This window comes from Oenanthe melanoleuca, chromosome 18, assembly GCF_029582105.1.
Source record: "Oenanthe melanoleuca isolate GR-GAL-2019-014 chromosome 18, OMel1.0, whole genome shotgun sequence".
Classification (NCBI taxonomy): Eukaryota; Metazoa; Chordata; class Aves; order Passeriformes; family Muscicapidae; genus Oenanthe; species Oenanthe melanoleuca.
The window spans coordinates 6,858,861-6,879,835 of NC_079351.1; the positions used below are offsets into that span (position 1 = coordinate 6,858,861).

At 43.3% G+C, this 20,975-nt stretch overlaps 1 protein-coding gene across 7 annotated transcripts in view; it reads left to right on the plus strand.

The window, feature by feature from the left end:
- The window catches only part of UNK (unk zinc finger), a 44,955-nt gene that overhangs the window by 11,041 nt on the left and 12,939 nt on the right, over positions 1-20,975 (plus strand). For 3 of the 7 annotated variants that reach the window (XM_056505832.1, XM_056505835.1, XM_056505836.1), the window contains exons 2-10: positions 6,754-6,963; positions 8,394-8,570; positions 9,014-9,144; positions 9,268-9,403; positions 11,458-11,575; positions 12,512-12,596; positions 14,375-14,517; positions 15,798-15,845; positions 16,714-16,914. In XM_056505832.1, the coding sequence (XP_056361807.1) occupies positions 6,754-6,963; positions 8,394-8,570; positions 9,014-9,144; positions 9,268-9,403; positions 11,458-11,575; positions 12,512-12,596; positions 14,375-14,517; positions 15,798-15,845; positions 16,714-16,914 (1,249 nt within the window). The remainder of the gene's footprint in view (positions 1-6,753; positions 6,964-8,393; positions 8,571-9,013; positions 9,145-9,267; positions 9,404-11,457; positions 11,576-12,511; positions 12,597-14,374; positions 14,518-15,797; positions 15,846-16,713; positions 16,915-20,975) is intronic. The other 4 variants (XM_056505837.1, XM_056505838.1, XM_056505834.1 and 1 more) reach the window with 2 other exon arrangements.

A 20,975-nucleotide genomic window follows, 5' to 3' on the forward strand; every position in this document is an offset into this window, starting at 1 on the left:
ACAGTCAGCCTTTTGTTTTTATAAAGTGATCCATGCATTTTTCTTTGAGATTTAAATGCTTTCTAATCTTTTCAAGGTTTACAGAAGTTGCACCTGACTCCTGAGGGTGTGCAAAGGCAGGTGGACTGATGGTTGTGGAGATGTCCTGAAAGATGTTTGCCTTTTGTGCCAAGTGGTGCATGGTGTATGCAAAAACCTTGGTGTGTGAAGTGTGGGGGCTTGGTCAGGTCTATGAGGTTATTTTTTTAAATACTGTTAAATGTGGTAAAAGGAGAAAAATCCAATATTGGTGAGACACAGTAGCTGATAGACCTCATCTAGTGTGTGAGCATCCCTGCCCATGGCAAGAGGTTGGAAATAGATGTTCCTTGACATGCCTTGACACAGATTTCTGGTAGAACTTGATGAGAATTTTTCCCAGAATTATGATTAAAACTTTGAAGATTGCTGCTAAAAGTGTTTGTTATTGTTTCATATTCAACAGTGATTCATGTGAGGCTGTGTTTCAATATTAAATTTTATCTGCCAGTCAGTAAAAAATATTTATTGAAACAGACTTGTCTTAACTTCTGTTCTTACTAGAAGGACACTAAACTTTGCAGAGTTGTAAACCAGGCTGCTGGTGTCTGCATCTGCTGCTTCAGGGATTTGCTTGAACAAGGAACTACAACTCCCATGAAGTCAAATTGTTTCACTTCTTTCCTCTCAAGTTCCAAGAAATCTTGAGTTGAAGGTTCTGTTCCCTGTCAGGAAGCTTTGCATTGAAATGCCAGCATTTCCTAAGCCATTGTGTGAATGCTGGTATCAAACTCCAAATTATTTAACTCTCTGTTTTTATCTCACTTATTCTGAAACATCTCCCTTGCCCCAAGAGCAAAAACTCCTGAGCAATGTCAGAGCTGCATATCATGGGTTTTCTCTATCAGTAATATGTTAAATGAAAGGTGCATTAGTAGGATTTTTATTGAGTATCCTGTTGGAATAAGTAGATTCTGTCATGCACCACTGACTCATTTCAATTGCAATACCACAGTTCAGTAAAAGAAAATAATTGAGTCATGGGTTTCTTACTTAAAGTGTGTCTGATATCATCTTTTGCAATAAAATTTTATGAGGGTGAAATGAATTTATAGAGCTGATTTAATATGGACAGCTCTTTTCCTCTTGTGTTGGGGTGGCTCTCTAAGCTTAAGGAGAAAATAGCAGTTCTGAAAATATTCCCAAAAGATAAGCATTATTGAATTAGAAATATCAATATCTATAGTTAGATATTTTCTCCTGGGTTTTGCAATGCTGTCTGCTGAACAGATAGTCTGTTGGATAAGCACACACTGGCTTGCTTCAGATGATTTTATCTGTGTTAACTCAAACCACTAATTTAAATTTTTAAATGCATCTGGTGGGTTATATATATATAAATGTATGTATTTTTATATATGGGGGTTTTTTTGTCTTTTATTTTTGTTTTTTTTTTTTTTTTTTTAAACCTTTCCTAACCTGAATTAGGAAAACTTTCTCCATCCTGCTGTTTGGACTGATCAGTGCCACTTTATAGAGTGGTTCATGGCCTCATGCAGTCCTGTCTGAAACAGCAGGACATGACAGATATAAAAATGCCAACAAGTGTCCCCAGCATTCCCATGTACTTTTGTGCCAATGAAATGGCATTTTTGCCAGTGTAATACTTTGAGAGAAGGCACACATGACTAAAATAAATGGTAATGGAAGAAGAGCATTTTCTCCCTGATATCTGAAGTCTTATAAGGAATGTAAGACTAGGTTTGAAAAAAAAAACTCTAAACCAAAACCCAAGACAAAACACACAAGATAAAAATTAATTTATAGATTTCTTGTTAGATTTGCCTCTGGGGGCTCTTCTGGACAGTGGCTGAAAATCTCTATACAGCCCTGAACTAATAATTTTTAATATTAACACTAATAACAAAGTGAAGAGCCCACACCAGTGGACTTTACAGTTTCTGGATTGGTTTGTTTGACCCAGGAGCAGCTGCAGGGAGGGAGCCCCAGTGACAGTGAGGACCTGGTGTAAAAGCTGCTCATAGCTGACACTGCTGTGACACCAGACAAGCAGTGCTGCTGCAGCCTCTCAGCACAGTTTCAGGGGTGTAAACACACCCCCAGCCTGTGTGGAATGTCGATGCTGGTGGTGTTAGATCTCACTACTGCCCTACATTTGCAGACTGTGTCCTAGTCTGGATTAGCCAGACTGTAGTGGTTGTGTTATCTAATGGTTTTCTCTTGGGTGTCATTCTGCTGCAGAAGGTTCAGATCCTGTTTGTGAGCCTCTCTTTGGGACTGAGAGGAATTTTGGCAGAAAGGAAGGTGGCCTGGCAGAGCAAGAAGGGTTGCAAACAAGAGGAGCTCGTCTTGGGACCTGCATAAAGATCTCAGACAGTGCAAGGGGTGTTGGAGGAAAGCTTTGCATCACAGAAGTCACAAGAGTTTTGAGGAGTTGGTTTTAATATTTTCATTTCCTTGCTCCTTGGTATTGTTTCTCTCCCTGGTCTTTCTGATCCCTCTGTTACAAAGCAGAGACTGTCTTGGCATCAGTGTGCATCTTCCAGTGATTTCTGGGAGCTTTGGATTAAGGCTTTTATGAGGAATTTGGAGCTGAGCTGTGCATTACGAGCACATTTTCCTGAATTGAGCTCACTCCACTGCATGTGTGACTTGGGTCAAGTTTGACAGGAGCTGCAACCCTGGAAGCAGATGGATGCAGGAATCCTTCATACCAAGCTGCTGGAGCACACCAGTGTGAACCAGGAAAGCTGCAGAAAAACAAGAGATCTCTGCTTTAGGAGGCAAGGAGGAGACCAGGACACAGCAATTGTGGAGGATAAAAATGAACCTTCTAGGTTAAAAATTCTTCTTGGGTTCTCACTTTGTTTTTTTTTTATCTCCTTTCTAGGTTTGAATTTTTTTCTTCTCCCACTGCTGCACTTATCTTTTTCCCTGCAGCTTCCAGAGCAGGTTCCTGCTCCTTTCCTCCAGGGCAGAGGGGGAACTCCTGTAATTCCTGCAGAGGTAAACACTTGCTACCCTGCCCTGGAGACTTGAGCTGCTACTGGCAATTAAACACAGTGAGCAGCTCCCCACTAGTGTAAATAATTGCAGAATAATCCCTGCCCCTTCCCTCATCCCAGAGGAACTGGAATTTCAGCAAAGTAGCATTTAGGTTTTTCTAATGCTTTGCTGCTTCTGTTGATCTCTGGGAGTTCCTAAAACTACTCCCAAGAACCTCTCCTCTTGTCTTCCTAGGGAAAAAAAAAATTAATTTCCAGCAGCTTCCATCCTGTTTGACAGCAAGTTCAGCTCAGCCTGGGGACTTTGATCTGCATTGTTCTGGCCAGTCTTGTCCTATTTGTTTAGAATTACATTCATCTTTGTTTACTAGGGCTCATAAATGATAACATTTCCTCCAGGAATCTGGGTGTTGCTGTTGATGTTAATGTATCAGAAGACTCTGCTATGTGCTTTCCACTTTTTAATAATTACATAGTTATGAAAATACCATATATACTTAGATTTATTTTTTTTTTTTACAAAAGTAATATGGAAGTAGCTCCAGTACAAATAAGGGTAATAATTCTTCTGCCCCTCAAGTGAGGGCTGTAGAGTTTCCTGAGAGGAGTTGACAAATGCAAGTTATCGTTGCTGGATTTCCTCTTCCTGTACAGACACAGCGTTTGGCTGACATGCTGTGAAATGTGTACCAGTCATCAACGTGTTTTCAGCTTCGAGGATCCTTCCAAAATTCATTTTTTCAGCTGTTCTGGGGAAAAAAAAATTGCGGAGACCATTGACACCAGAAGGATCTGTCATGACAGTGTTCTCTGCGTTTTGTTTAAAGTCTTTTCAAAGAGGCTTCTGAAATATTAATGGCTTTCTGCTTTGTGAGACATCACATTGCAGTGGAACAGGCTCTGTGTCCTCTCTGTGTTCCCAAAACACACGTGGTTCAGAGTCCTTTTATATATTTTAATACAAAGTGGCTGGTTGAGTGGTCCGTGTTCTCCCAGAGGAGCCAAAACTCACTTCATGGATCAAGAAAATAAAGGGCTGTAAGGCAATTTACCATTCAGGCTATTGTGAAGGAGGGTGATTTAAAACGTTGTAGTGGCTTGGAAAAAAGGAAAACCCAAAGCAGTGATTGAAAGGCTTGAAATGACTGAGTTAATGTGACAACTCCCCTTCCCTCAGCTGGGTCTGCTGCAGAGGTCACTGTGCACAGTTAATGTCTGTGGAGCTCGGTGGTACCTGTTTGCAGGGCTTGCTTTGAAATTAAGAGTGAGACATCATTTATTTAATAGAGACCATTAAAGAACGACTTTCTGATGAAGCAAGTTAGGTGTTAAACACTTTTCAGGTGAACCATTTACTTATGTAATTATCTCTTGTTAACATTACAATAAATGTTTCTCCAGGGAGTTTAGCCAATCATGAAATGCAATTAATTTTCAAATATCTTCAGCAACAATTGAGATACTAGAGACTGAAATCCCTAGTCAGTGTGTAGATTCTTAAACTTCCCTGCTGAAGGGAAGCAGCTTCATCTCAGCTGATTGTGGAGCTGTTAAACTTGAATTTTTAAGTGTTTCATTTGGGCCTGTCACAAGTGTGGAGTTCTGGCCTTGATACCCTAGTTGTGTAATCCTGCTATCTCCCTTTAATTTCCAGAGCACTGAGGAGGTTCAGGATGCTGTTCTTGAACTTAAGCCCAGCAGTGGGTGAGGATGGAGGAGTTAAAATTCTTTTGGTTTCTGTCTGGGATTTCAGTTGCTGTGTGATACCAGCTGGGGCTCATAGCCAGCTGTGCTGCCGTTTGTCTGTGTGTAAAATGGGAGTAACACAAATCTCTTGTCTCTGAGGTGTATCTGGAGATGTGTAAGTGGAAAGTGGTGATTGTATCATCTGTGGACAGCATCCTCTTGCTTAAGGTTACTTAATTCACTTTCTAACCAAAATGTTGTTACAGTCGCTTTTGTTCCAAGTCGTCCTAGTGTGCTGATAAAATAAAATAATCTGTGAAATTCCACCTTGTAGAGCTACTTGGTCCAACAACTTGGAAAGCTTTTTGAGAATAGATGAATTTACCACAGCTTGCAGTTTCCAGATGAATTGCTGGTGTGCCTGAAGTAGGGATGAACAGAGCTGGATTTTTAAATGGGAAAAGGAGCAAAGTGATGTTGTTAGCCCTCACCTACGCCAAGCAGACCTGGTTCTGCAGCTGGCTCTGGTTTTTTGGCTGTTAAGCCCTGGGCCCCAGTGCAGATACTGTTCCAGCCACTCTGGATTGCAGGGGACAGATGGGCTTGAGTAGAGAAGGGCTTACAGTCAGCTGTAGAGGCTTCCAGCCCCGGCTGCTCACAGATCCCAGGCAGTGGAACCTGCAAATCTCACATATTTAGAGGCTGAAGAAGAGGAAGAGCTTTTATCCTTTCATGCTTGCGAAATCCTATGTAGGAAAGCTCTTGCCACTGATACTGTCTCTTCATAGCAAACAAATAAAAACACTTCTGTTGAATCTGTGCATTTTCCTGAGGCTTCTCCTCAGCTGGGGTAAAGAGGAAAGGAGGCTTTATTTACAGATGTTGCTTTCAGAATGAGCTAGCATTGTGATATTATCTGTAAATACATCTTTGGGCATCAGGCATCTTTCCATTTATTTAGAAACAGGAGATAAAGACTGTCTGACATGGGAATGGATTCCTACACTCCTTTTTGTTGCCTTGGAGTACATGTGCAGTTTGAAATGAGTCCGAATCTGCTGTTACATCACCCTGTTGCTTCCAGCAGAATACTTGTATTTTTTTTTTTTTTTTTTTTTTGACCTACAAATCTTGGTCCTTGCTGTTTACACTGACCTCTAAACACAAGAGACCAGAATGCTCTAGGTTTTCTGCCTTGTTCCTGGATGTGTCTCTGAGATTGAGCCTGGTGGGATTCGGGTCTGAGCTCCTGGAGCTGTTTGGATGTTCCCTGTAAATACAGGGCAGCCCGTGGGTTTCAGCAGTGTGGATTTTGTAAGCACCTACACACAGATCACAGTCAGATCATTATGTTGATCCAAACCATTTTGTAATCCTCTACAATCTGGGTTTAGAGACTGTTATTAGTGTCACAAATAAAAGCTTGTGACTTCTTTAGTTCTCGGGATAAAAGAAGCCATGTACTTTCAGGGAATTACATATTAAAATTAAAGCAACATAAACATGTGGGAGTTCGAGGATAGTTATCCCACTTTTCAAGGCTGAGCCCTGAATTCATATGATTGCTAGAGAAAAATTGGTTCATTTTTATTTCATAATTGACCATGTACTGACAAAGCAGAGCTAAACCAGGAGGACAAGACATGAAAGAGTCTTTTAAAAATCTTTCTCAGTAATTTGAAGCTTTAAATACGGCTCAAAAAAGTGTATTATATTTGGATTTTTGTTTTTAACTGAACATGTAGGAAGGAAACCCCTTTTTGCCCAGATAGATTTAAAAATGGGTAGAAAGGTACTTAAGAGTTCTATTTTCTCACAAACCGAGCTCATGAAAAGCCTCTTCAAAACGATCCCGACAGAAAGTGATTTCAGCTCTTGTTACATTCCCGTGTGTAATGGATATCTTGCTATTGCAAACACTGGCAGCTCCCGGCCTCCATCCCGGGAGGGGAAGCAGGGAGGGTGTGGGCAGCACAGTGTCAGTGATGGGCAGGGGCTCACCCCTCCCCTGGCCGTTCCGCAGGTACCTGAAGGAGTTCCGCACGGAGCAGTGCCCGCTCTTCGTGCAGCACAAGTGCACCCAGCACCGGCCCTACACCTGCTTCCACTGGCACTTTGTGAACCAGCGCCGGCGCAGGTCCATCCGCCGCCGCGACGGCACCTTCAACTACAGCCCCGACATCTACTGCACCAAGTACGACGAGACCACGGGCATCTGCCCCGAGGGAGATGAGTGAGTAAAGGCTGCTCCCTGCCCTTCAGGCATTAGGCTTTTGGGATCAGGCCAGGTGATGCTTCCAGCCCGTTCTTGCAGAGATGAGGCAAGTCAGCAGTAAAGCAGCTTTGTCACATACGTAACATGAGACCAGATGTAAAATCTGGAATAGCAGCTCGTGTGCTCCAGGCCTGCTGCACAGACAGTGCTGGGAGTTAGATGGGAACTCAGCTCTTGGGAACTCTTTGTGCTCACAGGCTTCAGCATCTTCAGCAAAGCTGAAGTGGGTAAAACAGCTCAGTGAGACAGTGAGTTTGGAAACACTCTGTTCTCTATGTCCCTGACTCTCAGCTCTTGGTCACTGGCTTAGTTTTCCACAGATTGAAGAAAGAGGAGGAACTTTGTCCTCCAGTCTGTCCCCTGAGTTATCTGTCCCAGCTTTTTAACTCATATCAGTTTATTTTGTCTTTCTGAACTTTTAAGAAGCCAGTAGAGAACTGAGAGGTACCCAGAATAAGGCAACACGAGGAAGAGTTTGGGTTTTTTGGGTGTTCTCCCTGCCATGACTGCAGTAGGTTTCACTGGGGCAAAACCACAAATATTTCTGCTGTATGTGTGGCAGACCCCAGCAATTAAGGGGTTAAGCTGATAATATAGCTTTAGCCATGTGAGAGATATGGGATAAATAGTGTAGCCAAACTGTGGTCAAATATGGAGAGTGTTTTATAGAGAGATGCTGTAAAAAGATGGAATTTCAGTTCCCTTTTGTGGTGCCAGTATAAACACACAAAATTGCTATTTATTAGCAAAAGTTTTTTATTTTTCTACTCGATTAAATAAAGTTTTTTTGTGACTACAACAGAATGGAATAGTCCCTCAGGCCTAAAGCTTCAGTTTCAATACTTTCTTCCTTGCTAGAAGAGATCTGGAAGGAACTGGAAATGGGATGTTTGTGGGCTTTGGCTTCTAGAACACTGGTTGATACATGGCTCAAACTCAGTAAATAAAAGCTGTTATCTTCTAGGAACCTTTGCTCATTTATATTTTTACCTTGATGCTGCAATATCTGAACTTTTCTCATTCCATCTTGTTATATTTCTGTTTTATTTCTCAATGTAGATTGTTGTTCTGCCTAAAAGGGGAAACAAAACAAGTTAAAATGGTAGTTTTATAATTGTTTCCTTGTTCCACATCCTTACTCTTTTCCAGATCCCTGGCAGCCGCTCAGCCAGAATAATGAGGTGCTGCTGGATTGATAACCCAGTTTTCTTTCAGGGAGGGAAACTCTTACATCCTTTGTAGTGACAGGTTTGGGGGTTCTCTGGAGTGTTGGAAGGCACAGCATGAGAGAAGGGGCAGAGTTAGCAAAGTGTCAACTGCAGCATTTCTCAGCAAAGTGTCTTCTGGTAGTTGAATCCTGTCTGTTCCACCCCTCCTTCCTTCCTCAGGTGTCCCTTCTTGCATAGAACTACTGGAGACACAGAGAGGAGGTATCACCTGCGCTACTACAAAACTGGAATCTGCATCCATGAGACAGACTCCAAGGGGAACTGCACCAAGAACGGCGTCCACTGCGCCTTTGCTCATGGGCCCCACGACCTGCGCTCACCCGTGTACGACATCAGGTCAGTAGAGCCTGGGGCTCCTGGGAGAAGGGTCATTTCTGGACCCAAATGAAAAAGGAGATGATGGAAAAGGTGATTTCTGTACCCAAGTGAAAAGTGAGATGATTGAAGGACAGTACTGTTCCAGCCTGAAAATGAAGCCATGGTGAACTATCCCTTCCTAATACGGCAAATGTGGAAAACCTCCAGGGAGGATTCTCAAAATGGGGGAAGGGATCACACTTTGGAATCTGATGGAGGGGGTCTAAACAGTGCATCTGGAATTCCCAGGGAATGAAGACTTATTTTTATTGAAGTTGCTGTTCAGCTAAAGATATTCTGACAAAACATGCATAGCTGAAATGCACCCACTTAGCAAATACTCCGGTATGTCAGGTTTTATACATATTTATCTGCCTCTTCCTCTGCTCAGTCTGTTTGTTCATTTAACTCTGTCCCTGAAGGGAGCTTCAGGCGATGGAAGCTTTACAGAATGGTCAGACAACATCTGAAGGAGGCATCGAGGGTCAGTCTGCAGTTGCTGCCAGCCATGCCATGATAGAGAAAATACTCAGTGAGGAGCCAAGGTGGCAAGGTGAGTGTCACTGAGGGTCTGGGAAAGTTTAGTCTCTGTGAAGTGCCTGCTCCTATCCAAAACTTTTCTGTAGTAAAAACCTTTCTGTGGTCATCTCTCTTGACTCATGGGGTTTTTTTGCAGAAACAACGTACGTGTTGGGAAATTACAAGACAGAGCAGTGTAAGAAACCCCCCCGGCTCTGTCGCCAGGGTTATGCCTGCCCCTACTACCACAATAGCAAAGACAGAAGACGAAGTCCAAGAAAACACAAATACAGGTACTGTCATCCTGGATATTGTACTTCCCAGCTGAGTGGTGCAGGAGGCAGGATTCTGGCCATTAGTTGTTTTTAGTGTGTCTCCAAGCCATGTACTGAGAAATACGATGAAGTATTATTTCTTCCTAGCAGAAAGATAACAAACTAAACAAAGAGTTTTCCTGTATGTAGAAACCAGTACTCTAATAAATGAATTGTTAAATCGTGTTACAACTCTGTTTTTATAGCTAAGAGGACCTGTGTCTGGCTTCCTCTTACTACCTCTGCTTTAGAAAGCAGTGCAGGGAAGAGAAAACAAAAGAAAGTTTTAATCCCCATCTAGAAACAATCTCTCACAACAGTGTGTTCATGGTGAAGGGTTCAGAATCATCAGGCTGCTTGTTGTGTATGCCTGGTGATGGGGATGATGAGGAGGGACTGTAGCTGGACATGCATTCCTAGCCAGCTGCTAAAGGCTCTGCTTTTGAGGCACCAGGGTGTTCTGTCACTCAGCTGTCGCTGGGTTTTTCAGCGTGCTGTGTCTCCCTGAACGCATTTCATCCAAATTATAGGCCCTCATTTCCTCCAACACAACAGAGCTTTTGTTGTGGTCTCAGTGGGGCTTTTCCTTAGTTCCTTTTTGAAAAACATCGGAGTAGACCAGAAAGCCAGGAGAGAAAATACCAGGGATGTTCTCGCTTCTCTTCCCCACCCCCCAACATTCACAGAAATTTTAGAATTGGCACTGAAATTCCATATTTAAAAAAATCAAACAGGCAGCAATCAAAGCAATGTTAATCTCAATGCTTTAAGGAGAAATAGATCCATTAGGGCACTCTTCAGGCAGCAGCAATGTGCTGTTGGCCCCTCTCTGGGCCCTTTGGGAAGGGAAGAGGTGAAATCTTCTCTGCTGCTCTGCACTCATTCCTGTGTTTTCCCTACCCCAGCTGATGTGGCTCTGTTGGTGCTGCTATCTGCTTCCCTCTGCTGTTGTTTGAGGGAATGGTTAAGAGCATAAAGAGCAGGGGAAGTAGGTCACGGCAAAAATTCAGATCTGGGAAAAGGAACTGTTCCTGGCTGGGAGAAAGAAAATGGACTTGCCTTTTCCCCAGTGACCTGACTCAGCCTCTTTTCTACATGGCCACACTATAAACCTGGAAACATACTGCTGTAAGGGTATTATGTGTTTTAGGATTAGCCAATTAACTTCTTAGCTTTCTATGAAGGTGCAGTTCCAAAACAGAAACCAGACCCAGCGTCTCTGACACTAATCACATCAGCTGCTAATATTGTTATGCTGGTTCAAGTTGTATTTCATTTCAAATAGAGAATTAAGCCTTTTTTTTTTTCTCCATTGGGAAATTGGAAGAAGGGGGAGAAGATGCAATAGCAGCTGGGTGGGGGCTCGGGAAGCAGCAGCCAAGCAGATTGTACAGCTGAGGGTGGGCAGCCAAACCTGCCCCCGACTGAGGAATTGTAACATCATGGAATAGTTTGGGTTGGAAGGGACCTTAAAGCTCATATTGTTCCACCCCCTTCCATGGGCAGGGACACCTTCCACTAGCCCCATGCAGCCTGGCCTTGGAGGCTGCCAGGGATCCAAGGGCAGCCACAGCTTCTCTGGGCACCTTGTGCCAGGGCCTCCCCACCTTCACAGGGAGGAATTTCTCCCTTGTATTTAATCTAAACCTATTCCCTTTCCATTTAAAGGCATTTCCCCTTGTCCTGGCACTCCAGGCTGTTGTCCCCAGTCCCTCTTCAGCTCTTCTGGAGCCCCTTTAGGCACTGGAAGGGGCTCTGAGGTCTCCCTGGAGCCTTCTCTTCTCTAGGCTGAACACCCCCAGCACTCCCAGCCTGGCTCCAGAGCAGAGGGACCTTCAGAGCACCTTTTTGGCTCTCTCTGGACTTGCTCCAGCAGGCCCACATCCTTCTGCTATTGAGGAAAGCAAAGCTGGATGCAGTCCTCTAGGAGTGGGTCAGAGGGGGAGAAGCACCTCCCTCCACCTGCCCCCAGTAATCAAAGCTCAGAGCAGGTCTGTGAGTCTGATGCCTTCTCCTGCTCCCTTATTCCACAGATCTTCACCGTGTCCCAGTGTGAAACACGGGGACGAGTGGGGAGACCCCAGTAAGTGTGAAAATGGAGACTCCTGCCAGTACTGCCACACTCGCACAGAGCAGCAGTTCCATCCAGAGGTACAGTAACCTCCTCACTCCACTGGGAAAAGCAAAAGCATTCCAGTCTTGCCAAGTAAATGTCTGTGCCAGGTGGGAGAGGATGTGGGCTGCTTGTAGTGTGGTCCTGGGGTACAGAGAAGCTGCATGTTGGGAGCAAGCTGCAATTCAGCTGCTTAACAGAATAGACTCTATGGGAGGAAGTAAGAGAAGTGGGGGAAAACTCCAGTGTAGGAGCAGTCTCAGGTATGGGGGTCCTTTGGAAAGCACAATGTGGGTCTGCATGTGAGCAAACAGCATCTGTTTCCTTGACTAAGAGTTTGTGGTTCGTGTTGACAGCACTAAACGCCACCAAGCTCTTAGCTGTGAGCATGCCCAGAGCATTCCAGTATCCTTACAGAAAGTGTAATTAAGACCTTTTCGTAGTCTGCTTCATGTTACAGTGTTGAAAAGCTTTGTGGGGCCGGTATCTGCACAGTAACCATTGTCACCGCCTGTCAAACTGGGGGGAAAGGGAATAATCCATTTGCTACAGTCCTTGTCAATGGTTTGTTATTTTCCTTGCAAACACGTGGCTGCAACTTTCTGTGCTGTCCTCTGTCAGCTGTTTCCTACCTCTTGCCATTTGTAATGTCCATGGAGCTTCCAGTGAGTCTGAGGGACTTCATGGCAGGTGGTGACCTTTGGGTGAGCTGGTGTGTGGTGGGTTGGTCTCTGGGTGAACTCTAGCTCTCATGGGCATATTTTGGTGTTTCCAGAACTATAGTGGGTTTTCCTTTCATTGAAGCAAAGCACTGAAATGGTCACCCTGAGCTCTGCTGGCCTTTCCACCTCTTATCTGTGTCATTACCTTGCTGTTGAATTTCTTCATAATACTTCTGTACCTGGTGGTCACTGTTATTATCTGTTCATTTCTGTTTGGTGTTTTTGTTTTGGTTTGGTTTTTCTCATCCTTAGATCTACAAATCCACCAAATGCAATGACATGCAGCAGTCTGGCAGCTGTCCCCGAGGACCCTTCTGTGCCTTTGCACACGTAGAACGTACGTGCACTACTTCTCTCTTCTTTCCTGGATGTTTGAGCTATGGAAAGTTTCTGACCAAGAAAGTTTAAATGTAGAGCTGCAAAACTAGAGTTTCTGTGAAGGGTTAAGCTTTGGTGCTGGTGTGGGAGGTGTTGGCAGAGCTGGAGGCAGTAGGTGGTCTGTAGGACTCAGCCTTTAGCTCTCACTGCACTGTCCCTTGAAGGATCTCCCTCTCTCCTGCTCAGTTCTCTGGGTGTCAGTTCAGGAGAATGGAAGTGGAGAAAGCTGCTTCTCTTCTGTACATGGATGAACTAGCTAAATTGCCAAGCATCATATCTTTAAAAGCTGAAGATAAAATTGCTGAGTGTAGATCATTTATGGATCCATTTAAAAAAAAAAACAAAAAAACTATTTTACTCTTTATGGGGTTTTACTTAGAGTTTTGGTCTTTAAGTCGGGTTGGAGAAGAAAAATATGCAGCTTTTTTTTTTACTGCTTTATCTCAAATCCTCTTTCCTTAATAGCTCCCTGACTTATAGGGCATTATTTCAATCCTCACTTTAATCAACTATAAACTAGTGAAGCAGTTTTAGTTGTAGAAGTTCTACCTGCAGGTGGTCCTAACATTCATAAATAATGGTTAGTTCCTGTCCTGGGGCTCCTCCTCAGATGCTGCTCTGCAATCTCACTGCTGAATTTGCAACAATTGGAGCAGATTACTCAGTAGGTTGGTTCTGATACTGACTCACTGCATGGCCTTGAGAAAATCTCTTTGTTATTTGATTATCCTTTGTAAATGAGGGAATTAGTAATTGCTGCCTTTGACATGGAATGGAGAGAGTAAATTCCCTACAGGTTATGCAGTTCCTTTTATAGGAAGCCTTGTTGACAAGCAGTAATTATAGCTGGAGCTGTGGGCTGTAATGGCCCAAAACACAGCAGTGCAGCTACTCAGTGGGATCCAGCAAGCTTTAGGAAATGAATCTTGGTAAAGGAGCAGTGTTTAGCAAACTTCCTTGGGTATAACATAGTACTTTTGTTTAGGGATTCCTCATAAGATTATTTCACTTGATATTATATTACTTAGAGTAACATTCAGTGGCATTTAGGTCATTCCAACTTGGTTATTTTTTGTGCTATCTTATGGATTTGTATCTTTTGGTCCTTCCTACAAGATCAACAAGGACAGGCCTGATGCAATTAAAATAACAGGAGTCTATTTCTTGTATCTGCTTTTAAACCTGAGTTTTACTAATTAATAGCAGGAAACCAGCATTTTGAGGATGTTAAAATACAGATGTAGTGTCAGTTCTATAGTTGTTGTGAAGATGCTGAGTATTAGATGTAAATCCTACAAATCTACAGCATCTCTGCCTTCCAAACCAGTGCCACTTTTTTTTTTTTTTTTTTTTTAATGATTTGTACTGAGCACAGATGGAAACTTTAACTCCCTCAGCTAATTATAATGCACCCATCAACTTAGTGCCAAGCATAGAAGGAAACTCTGCTTAGTTCAAGAGAGCTGAATGAATAACACACAATTCATCCAGGGAAGATAATTTTAGAGCAGCATTAATGAGCTAAAGAGCAGCACAGTGTGTATGTGATGACAGTAAAAATGTGAGGAATATTAGATAAGCAAATAAGCCAAATAAGGTTTCTCCTTACTTCTATATTTATAAGTAGGTGCTTGTGGAGTGTTTTTTCTCTCAGGAATATCTGGGTATTCTTGTTCCTCAATGTCTCCATGGCAATTGCCCAGCTGTGAGTGTGTTCCTGTGCTTTGTCTCCCACAGAGCCAGCGCTCAGTGAAGATTTACAGCAATCCTCAGCCGTGTCCAGCCCCACCCAGACAGCACCAGTGATGTACATGCCCTCAGCAGCTGGAGACTCTGTTCCAGTCAGCCCTTCCAGTCCACATGCCCCAGACCTTAGCAATGTATGTAGCTCTGTGAAGAAGCCTTGTCCATATTGCACAAATCTGTGTTTCTCTGAGTTTCTCCTAAGAAAAGTATCCAAAAGCCCAGAGGATATGAGATTCTTCTGTTAGTTCTCAGCTCCACACTTTTTAGGGGGATCTGTTTTTTTGGAACATATATTCAGTGGCTTTAATATTGTCCTCTCACCTATAAAATCTCCAGGCCTTCCTTTCTGTGCAGGGTTTGTTGATGTACTTTCAGGAAAGCGGAATACATCCACACATGAAGTCCAACTCCTTCCTGTCTGGAGGTACATATTGGGCTGAGCTTCCAAGACCTATAATTAAAGGCTGTGAGCCAACAGCCTCTAAAGTACATAACTACAATTGGCTTTGTTTACATATGTAATCTCAGAGTCTTAGCCTGTGCATATTGTGTGTTGCATTATAGGATATCCTTAGTTCCCTCCCTCTTGTGCTTCTGGAGATAGAAGTCTGGGATATGTTTCAGTAATGTCCCAGATTGTTGGTAATTAGTTGTCTGTGCAAGAAAGAAGATGTCTAAGTGCAGAACAGATACTCAGAATCAGATTAGGAACTCATGGAATGCCAGACTACATTTTTACTTAGCTTTTTCTTTTTTTTTTTTTGATTTTTTTTTTTTTTTTTTTGTTAAGTCTTTCCTGTTTGTTCTGCACTTGATAAGGTGTGTAACCTTTTCAAATGATTGGCTGAGATTTTGAAAAGGTACAGTGACATGAATTTAACTCATTTGAAACTAGTCAGGCTGAGGTGAGCTCATCTAGGACCTCTGCTTTATTTTATTCCTTCTTTTTGAAAAGAAAAGCTGTGTTTGAGCCAACCTAGCAGTTCATAGTTGTCCTGAATTGGGTTGCTGGTAGAATTCCAAACAGATCTTGAAAAGTCTGGACATAATATTGTCTCTTGCTAAATAACACTGGAAAGCAATAAAGACCAAAACCCCTCCATCTTATGAAGGTATTGTTTAAATTCTCTGAAAACTGCAGGGCAGTTGAAGATATCTCCTACTTTTAGGCTGTTCAGGTCTTGTCTATCTCAAGCTCTTAGTCTTTCAAACAGTCTTTCCTAATCCTTGGTTATGTGCCAAATGGCAACACATGTCTGTCTATGACTTCATCACTCCACAGGGCATCTGCGTGTAGCTTGCAAACAAATATGGCTTTGCTGGTGATCATTTTACATGATGAATTAATCAGAGAAAAAGGTCCCTGTAGCAGCCAGCCTCACGTGGCCTGTTCTGTTTTGTATTTGTACTGTAGGTGTGGAATAAATCAGGAACTCTGCCAACTAGCCCCACCTCCACCACAGTGAGTAGTTATCTTTGCGACTGTAGGGAAGCGTGGACAGCAGAATGTCTGTACAAAAATAAAATAAAAACATTGTAGGCTGCTCCTTTTTTTTTTTTTTTTTTCTCCTAATGCCAGCCCAGACTGTGCCACATTTGAATCTGTGATGTCTGAAGCACAGTTGTGCTTGCCAGTGGAGGCAAATAATTTCTTGTCCCAGAGAAATGGGATATTTGCATTCATCCAGGTGGACACATTCTCTAAAACACAACTTCCTTTGCTGCTGTCTGTGGCTTCATCTGCAGTGCAAAACTAGCCTTGTTGCATGTGATTGTGATCCCTGGTATTAGTCCAAAGAATGGAAGTGTTGGAAATCATTGGATTTTCTTTATTGCAGCTGTTGATACCTGACTTATGTCTATATTAAAACTTTGAGATTTCCAACTGGAAAGCAAAAAATACAGTATTACATATAGGCCAGATATGCCTGATTGTTGTGACTGCCACAGCACCTTTCCAGGTTCCACACCACTTCTCAGAGTCAGACAGGACCCACTGTAGCCGAAGGGAAGAGTGTTCTGGTCATGTTGGGAACCTCATCAGTCACTTCTGAGGCCTCAAAAAGAATAAATGTCACTAGAGCTGTAGGTTAGGTTTTACAAGACTTCACAGTAACAGCAATAAGACCATAATTATGGGACTGTGTAAATTCAGTGGAGCTTTTTCCTGTTTTTTTAATGGTTGTTTACTGGAAGCTTGTATGGTTGTGTTGGCTGTCAGTGTAACTGATCTACAAACAGTGACGTGATTGAGCGTTCCCATGGATGCCTCTCTTTGAGCAGTTCCTGCTGTCTGGCTGTGCTTTCCTGACACTTGTTCCCTCTGTTAGATTCTTTGTAGGAACAGCAGTCTTGGAAGCCCATCTAATATATGTGGGTCTCCTCCTGGTGCCATTGGGAAGCCCCACAGCTTGGAGAGCATTGGTTTTCCTCCAGACTCAGTCACAGCAGCCGGCAGCTACAAGAAGGCACCGGGGTTTGAGCGAGAAGATCAGGTGGGGGCCGAGTATTTGAAGAGTTTCAAATGCCAGGTTAGTGGGGAGTATTGCTGGAAGAGTTGGGGGGATGAGAAAGAATGAGAAATTGCCCAGTGTAGCTTGAATGGGGTTTTGTTTCTGATGGAACAACAGTGGGAAAGCACTGTTCTCATGTGAGCAGTTTCTGGATCTCTGCTCTTGCTTTCAGCCTCCCTTCCAGCCTCTTTCATCTCACATCTGGTCTTGTCTCCCTTGCTGCCATCATACATCCAGTTTGTAGAAGTCAAGCTGCTGCTTGTTTTCCTAACCCCTCTCAACTTCTGTCTTGTGTTGACCCTGGGTAGCTTCCCACATCACTTCTTGCTCTTTCTTTTTCCATGTTTAAGTTCTTGCCAAGAGTTGCTGTGTCTTTTGCTGCATTGTCTCATGGAAGCTCATCTTTCCTTCTGTCTTCCCACTCCAAACTCTTACCTTGATCTCCATGACTCGGTTTGTCCTCTGTTCACCATGCCTTTGGTGTATTAAAGATGTCATGTTAGTTGTCTCTTGCTTCTGTGGCTGTATCATTCTGATCCCTGACTCTCTCCTGTGGCTTCTGTATTAAATTAGAATTCCTCATTCTTATTTGAAGAACCCTCTGAATATTACCCAACCCACATTTCTTAATGACATTCCCTCTTATCCCTTTTGGGTATCCCAGTCTTGCCTTGCTGCTTCCTCAATCTTCTTCCTGGTGTCATGCCTTATTCATGCTGCTCCCCAGGCCTGGAACAGTCTCTTCCAGCTCTTTTGCCACACATGAGCTTTTCCACAGTCAGCTTCTTGCTGTGAATTTCCTTTCTTGATGGTACAATTAATAGTTTCTCTGCACCCTTCCTACCTGGGCTCAACCCAGAGCTTGGGTTTTTTATTTCAATTTTAATTTCTCACTGGGTTTGTAATTTTATCTTGATTTAGGGGGAGGGGAATAGCTACTTGTGTGAGGAGGTGCCTGCAAAAGTATCTCCTATGAGTTCTTTTGGACAGGAGTATAAAAAGGGATAAGAATAGCAGGTCTGTGTTGCCTGAGAGCAGAGAGGACAAAAAGTGCTGCTTTCAGCTGACTATGTTTTAACTTTGGTCTGTGACATTAAAGAAGTCAGTCATAATGAGCCTGTACTGCTGTGAGAAAACTGTGGAAATATCCTGTCCAGACAAGGCCTTGCATAAAGCAGTTGAATTTAGAAGCAGACTCCATGGGTTTTATTTATTTTTTTGGCTTTGGGAAAATATGGCCAAGCTTTGCAGTAGGGCCAGTCTTGAGCACTGTTTAGTCTAATTAAAATGATGCAGTGACAAATCCAGATTAAGCTATATGCATGTGTGCTCTCTTATCAATGCTCCCTTTGTCTGGCTTAAGGGGGATGTGCCTTAGGAAACTGCAAATTGATGCAACACGTCTTTGGGGGTAAAGAGCAGAGCATGCTGTGATCCTGGCACTTCTTGCAGGCACAGCAGCTTGTAACAGTTGTTTAGAAACAAAAGGAAAAACTTGTCCTCGTTCTCTGTGGCCTCTGCTGCAAAGGAGGAGTGAACCCAGAGCTGAAGGACTGAGAGAACCCCTGTCTGCTGCCAGCAGAGGCAGGGTGCCAAGGAGGCCCTGCTTTGGAGAAAATGGGCAGCAAGCCTAAGCCAAGGAGAAAGGGGATGGAGCATGAATAGGACTTCTAAAAGGAGGGCCAGATGATGAGCATTTGTATCTGAAGTCAGATCTGTGCTATAAAGATACATTATTCACAGAACTGCTTAATTATGTGGCTTTAATTAAGCAAAACCTGTGTTAAATAGGAATAAATAGCTACTAAGATATAGACAGAAGTAATCACAGTTGCCTTATGCTGGGCTTCTACAGACAATATTAGGTGTCTCATAAGTGTTCTGATTTAATTTTACTTTAATCTATAATTACTTTTTAAATTCTGCTGTAATTCCCTTTGGCTGCAGTGGGCACCAGAGATTCTCAAATACCCTGTAAATTAGACCCATAATGAGGCATTTAACTTTGTCAGCTCCTGTATGAAAACATCAGAGGAGACACTCTGGCTCAGTTCTGCAATGGCCTTGTCATTTTTCCCCTGTAGAATTGGTACAAATAGTTTCTAACTTATTAGAATGAAAAATGCACCTTCTGTCTTAAGTTTATAGTAAGGCTGAGCCAGCAGTTAAAGCTAAAAATACTTTTCCCAAGTCCCAAAAGATTCAGCAAGCTGGAAAAATGCTGGCTGCACTGGAAGGACTTGAATGCCATGACCAGGAGGTGTTCCCAAGTCTTGACACACAACACAGTAGGTTTGTTCCATGCTGGTCAGAAAACATTTAATTTCACTCATAATTTATGTCCCTTGTCCTCTTCCCTGACTGCAGCAGAGGGAGCTGGAGAATTTCAGCCTGTCCTTTGAATGTCTGTCTCGATGTGTGCCCTTTCTGATGTTATTCAGAGCTAAAGGAGACTGGTTTAGTGGTGACATTTTGTTTGTTCTATTTTTCCCTTGTGCTCTGTGAATTCCAGGCAGTGGGAACTGGGGCTAACTTGGAAATATGTTCACTTTTCTCCTCCTTCAAGAAAAAGTGTTTTCAGTCAGACTGAGCTGCAGCAGAGCCAGCTCCCCACGTTGGCAGGAAGCCTCTCAGTGGGGGCACGGCTGTGTGTGCCCTCCCCTGAGCTGCTGACGTCTGAGATAGCACATTTTGTGTTCAGATGAGTGTCAGATGGGGCAGGGCTGTGCTGGATAATGCAGCAGGAGCATTATCAGACACACACAGAGGCACTCACAGAGCATGGCACAGAGGGAACCCATCGTGGCTCCTTGTTGTGAACATGTTCAGGTCCCCACTGCAGAAGGGTCTTTGTGTCCATCTCCCAGCTGTCTGCCAGGCTTTGACCTCTCTGTCTGCCCATGGGCACAGAGCTGAGCAGAGAAAATTATTTAATGAAGCCAAGGGAGGAATTCTTCTGCTGCTCTTTTGCCTGTCTGGTTACATCACCCCTCTGCAGCATTCCTTTATCTTTGTCATGAGACTGTTGAGGCCAAAAAGTCAGTGGGTGTCATTTCAGCCCAGGGTGGTGCCTCGTGTGCTGCTGTTGCACATCATGCCTCTGTTTCCTGCAGAGATGGTGCCTGCCTGGATTTGGGATAAAAATCAAGCTTGCTTTATGGCTGGGATATGTCTGTATTTCACACTGAGGGGGTTGGAGAGTGAGTAAAAAAGCAGGGCTGACTCCCAGCACCTTTCTGCTGCCTCTTGTGCCCCCAGGGTGGGATTGATCTCCCTGTGCCATGTCACAGCACGGGAGGAAGGGAGCAAAGCCTGCAGACAGAGTGTGACACACTGACAGGCTCCTGAGGCCACTTCCCAGCTGCATCCCAGCAGAGCTGACTGATGTTGCAAGGCAAGACAGTTGATACCCATTAAGGATATAATGCTGGAAGGACCTTAAGCTGAATTTTTAGCCTGGATAGTGGGATTCTAAATGTGTGTTGGCATTCATGCAGCTTTGCAATTCCAAACAGCCTTATGTTTTCTACCTTTGAGCTCTTATGTTAATAAATGAGGGGAGGATTTTAAAATAAAGTTAGTTTGATGATGTTGCTTTGGTTGGTTATCACTGTGTTTTACTTTGCCATCCTAGCTGGGAGCTGGAAAAGTTTGAGGGAAAACATAATCTAGCATACTTTTATTTTCCCCAAACTGAAAAATATTTGCATAATTTAACAATGCAAAGTGTGCCTCCCACCATTTCTGGCCCTTTCTGGGTGTTAGATGCTAGTAGTGTTGATGAGTTAGTTATAGCAAGGCAAAATAATTTGGTTTTGATCTTGGTTCTTAGGATGTGCTTTGTGCTAGCAGGGGTCTTACACAGCATTAAAGGCAAATGTCACTGTGACAAGTTTCTGCATTACTCTAGGGGTGATGTCTTGGTATACAGAAAGCAAATTACTTGGAATGTTTTCAGTTTCCTGTGCTTTTCTTCTCTCCAAATCCACCAGTGCCTTGAGCAGCCTAAGAAAAGAGTGGTCTGTGTTTCCCATGGTCTCTCCAAAGCCAGCAGCCAGGCATTTTTAATTTTGCTAAAT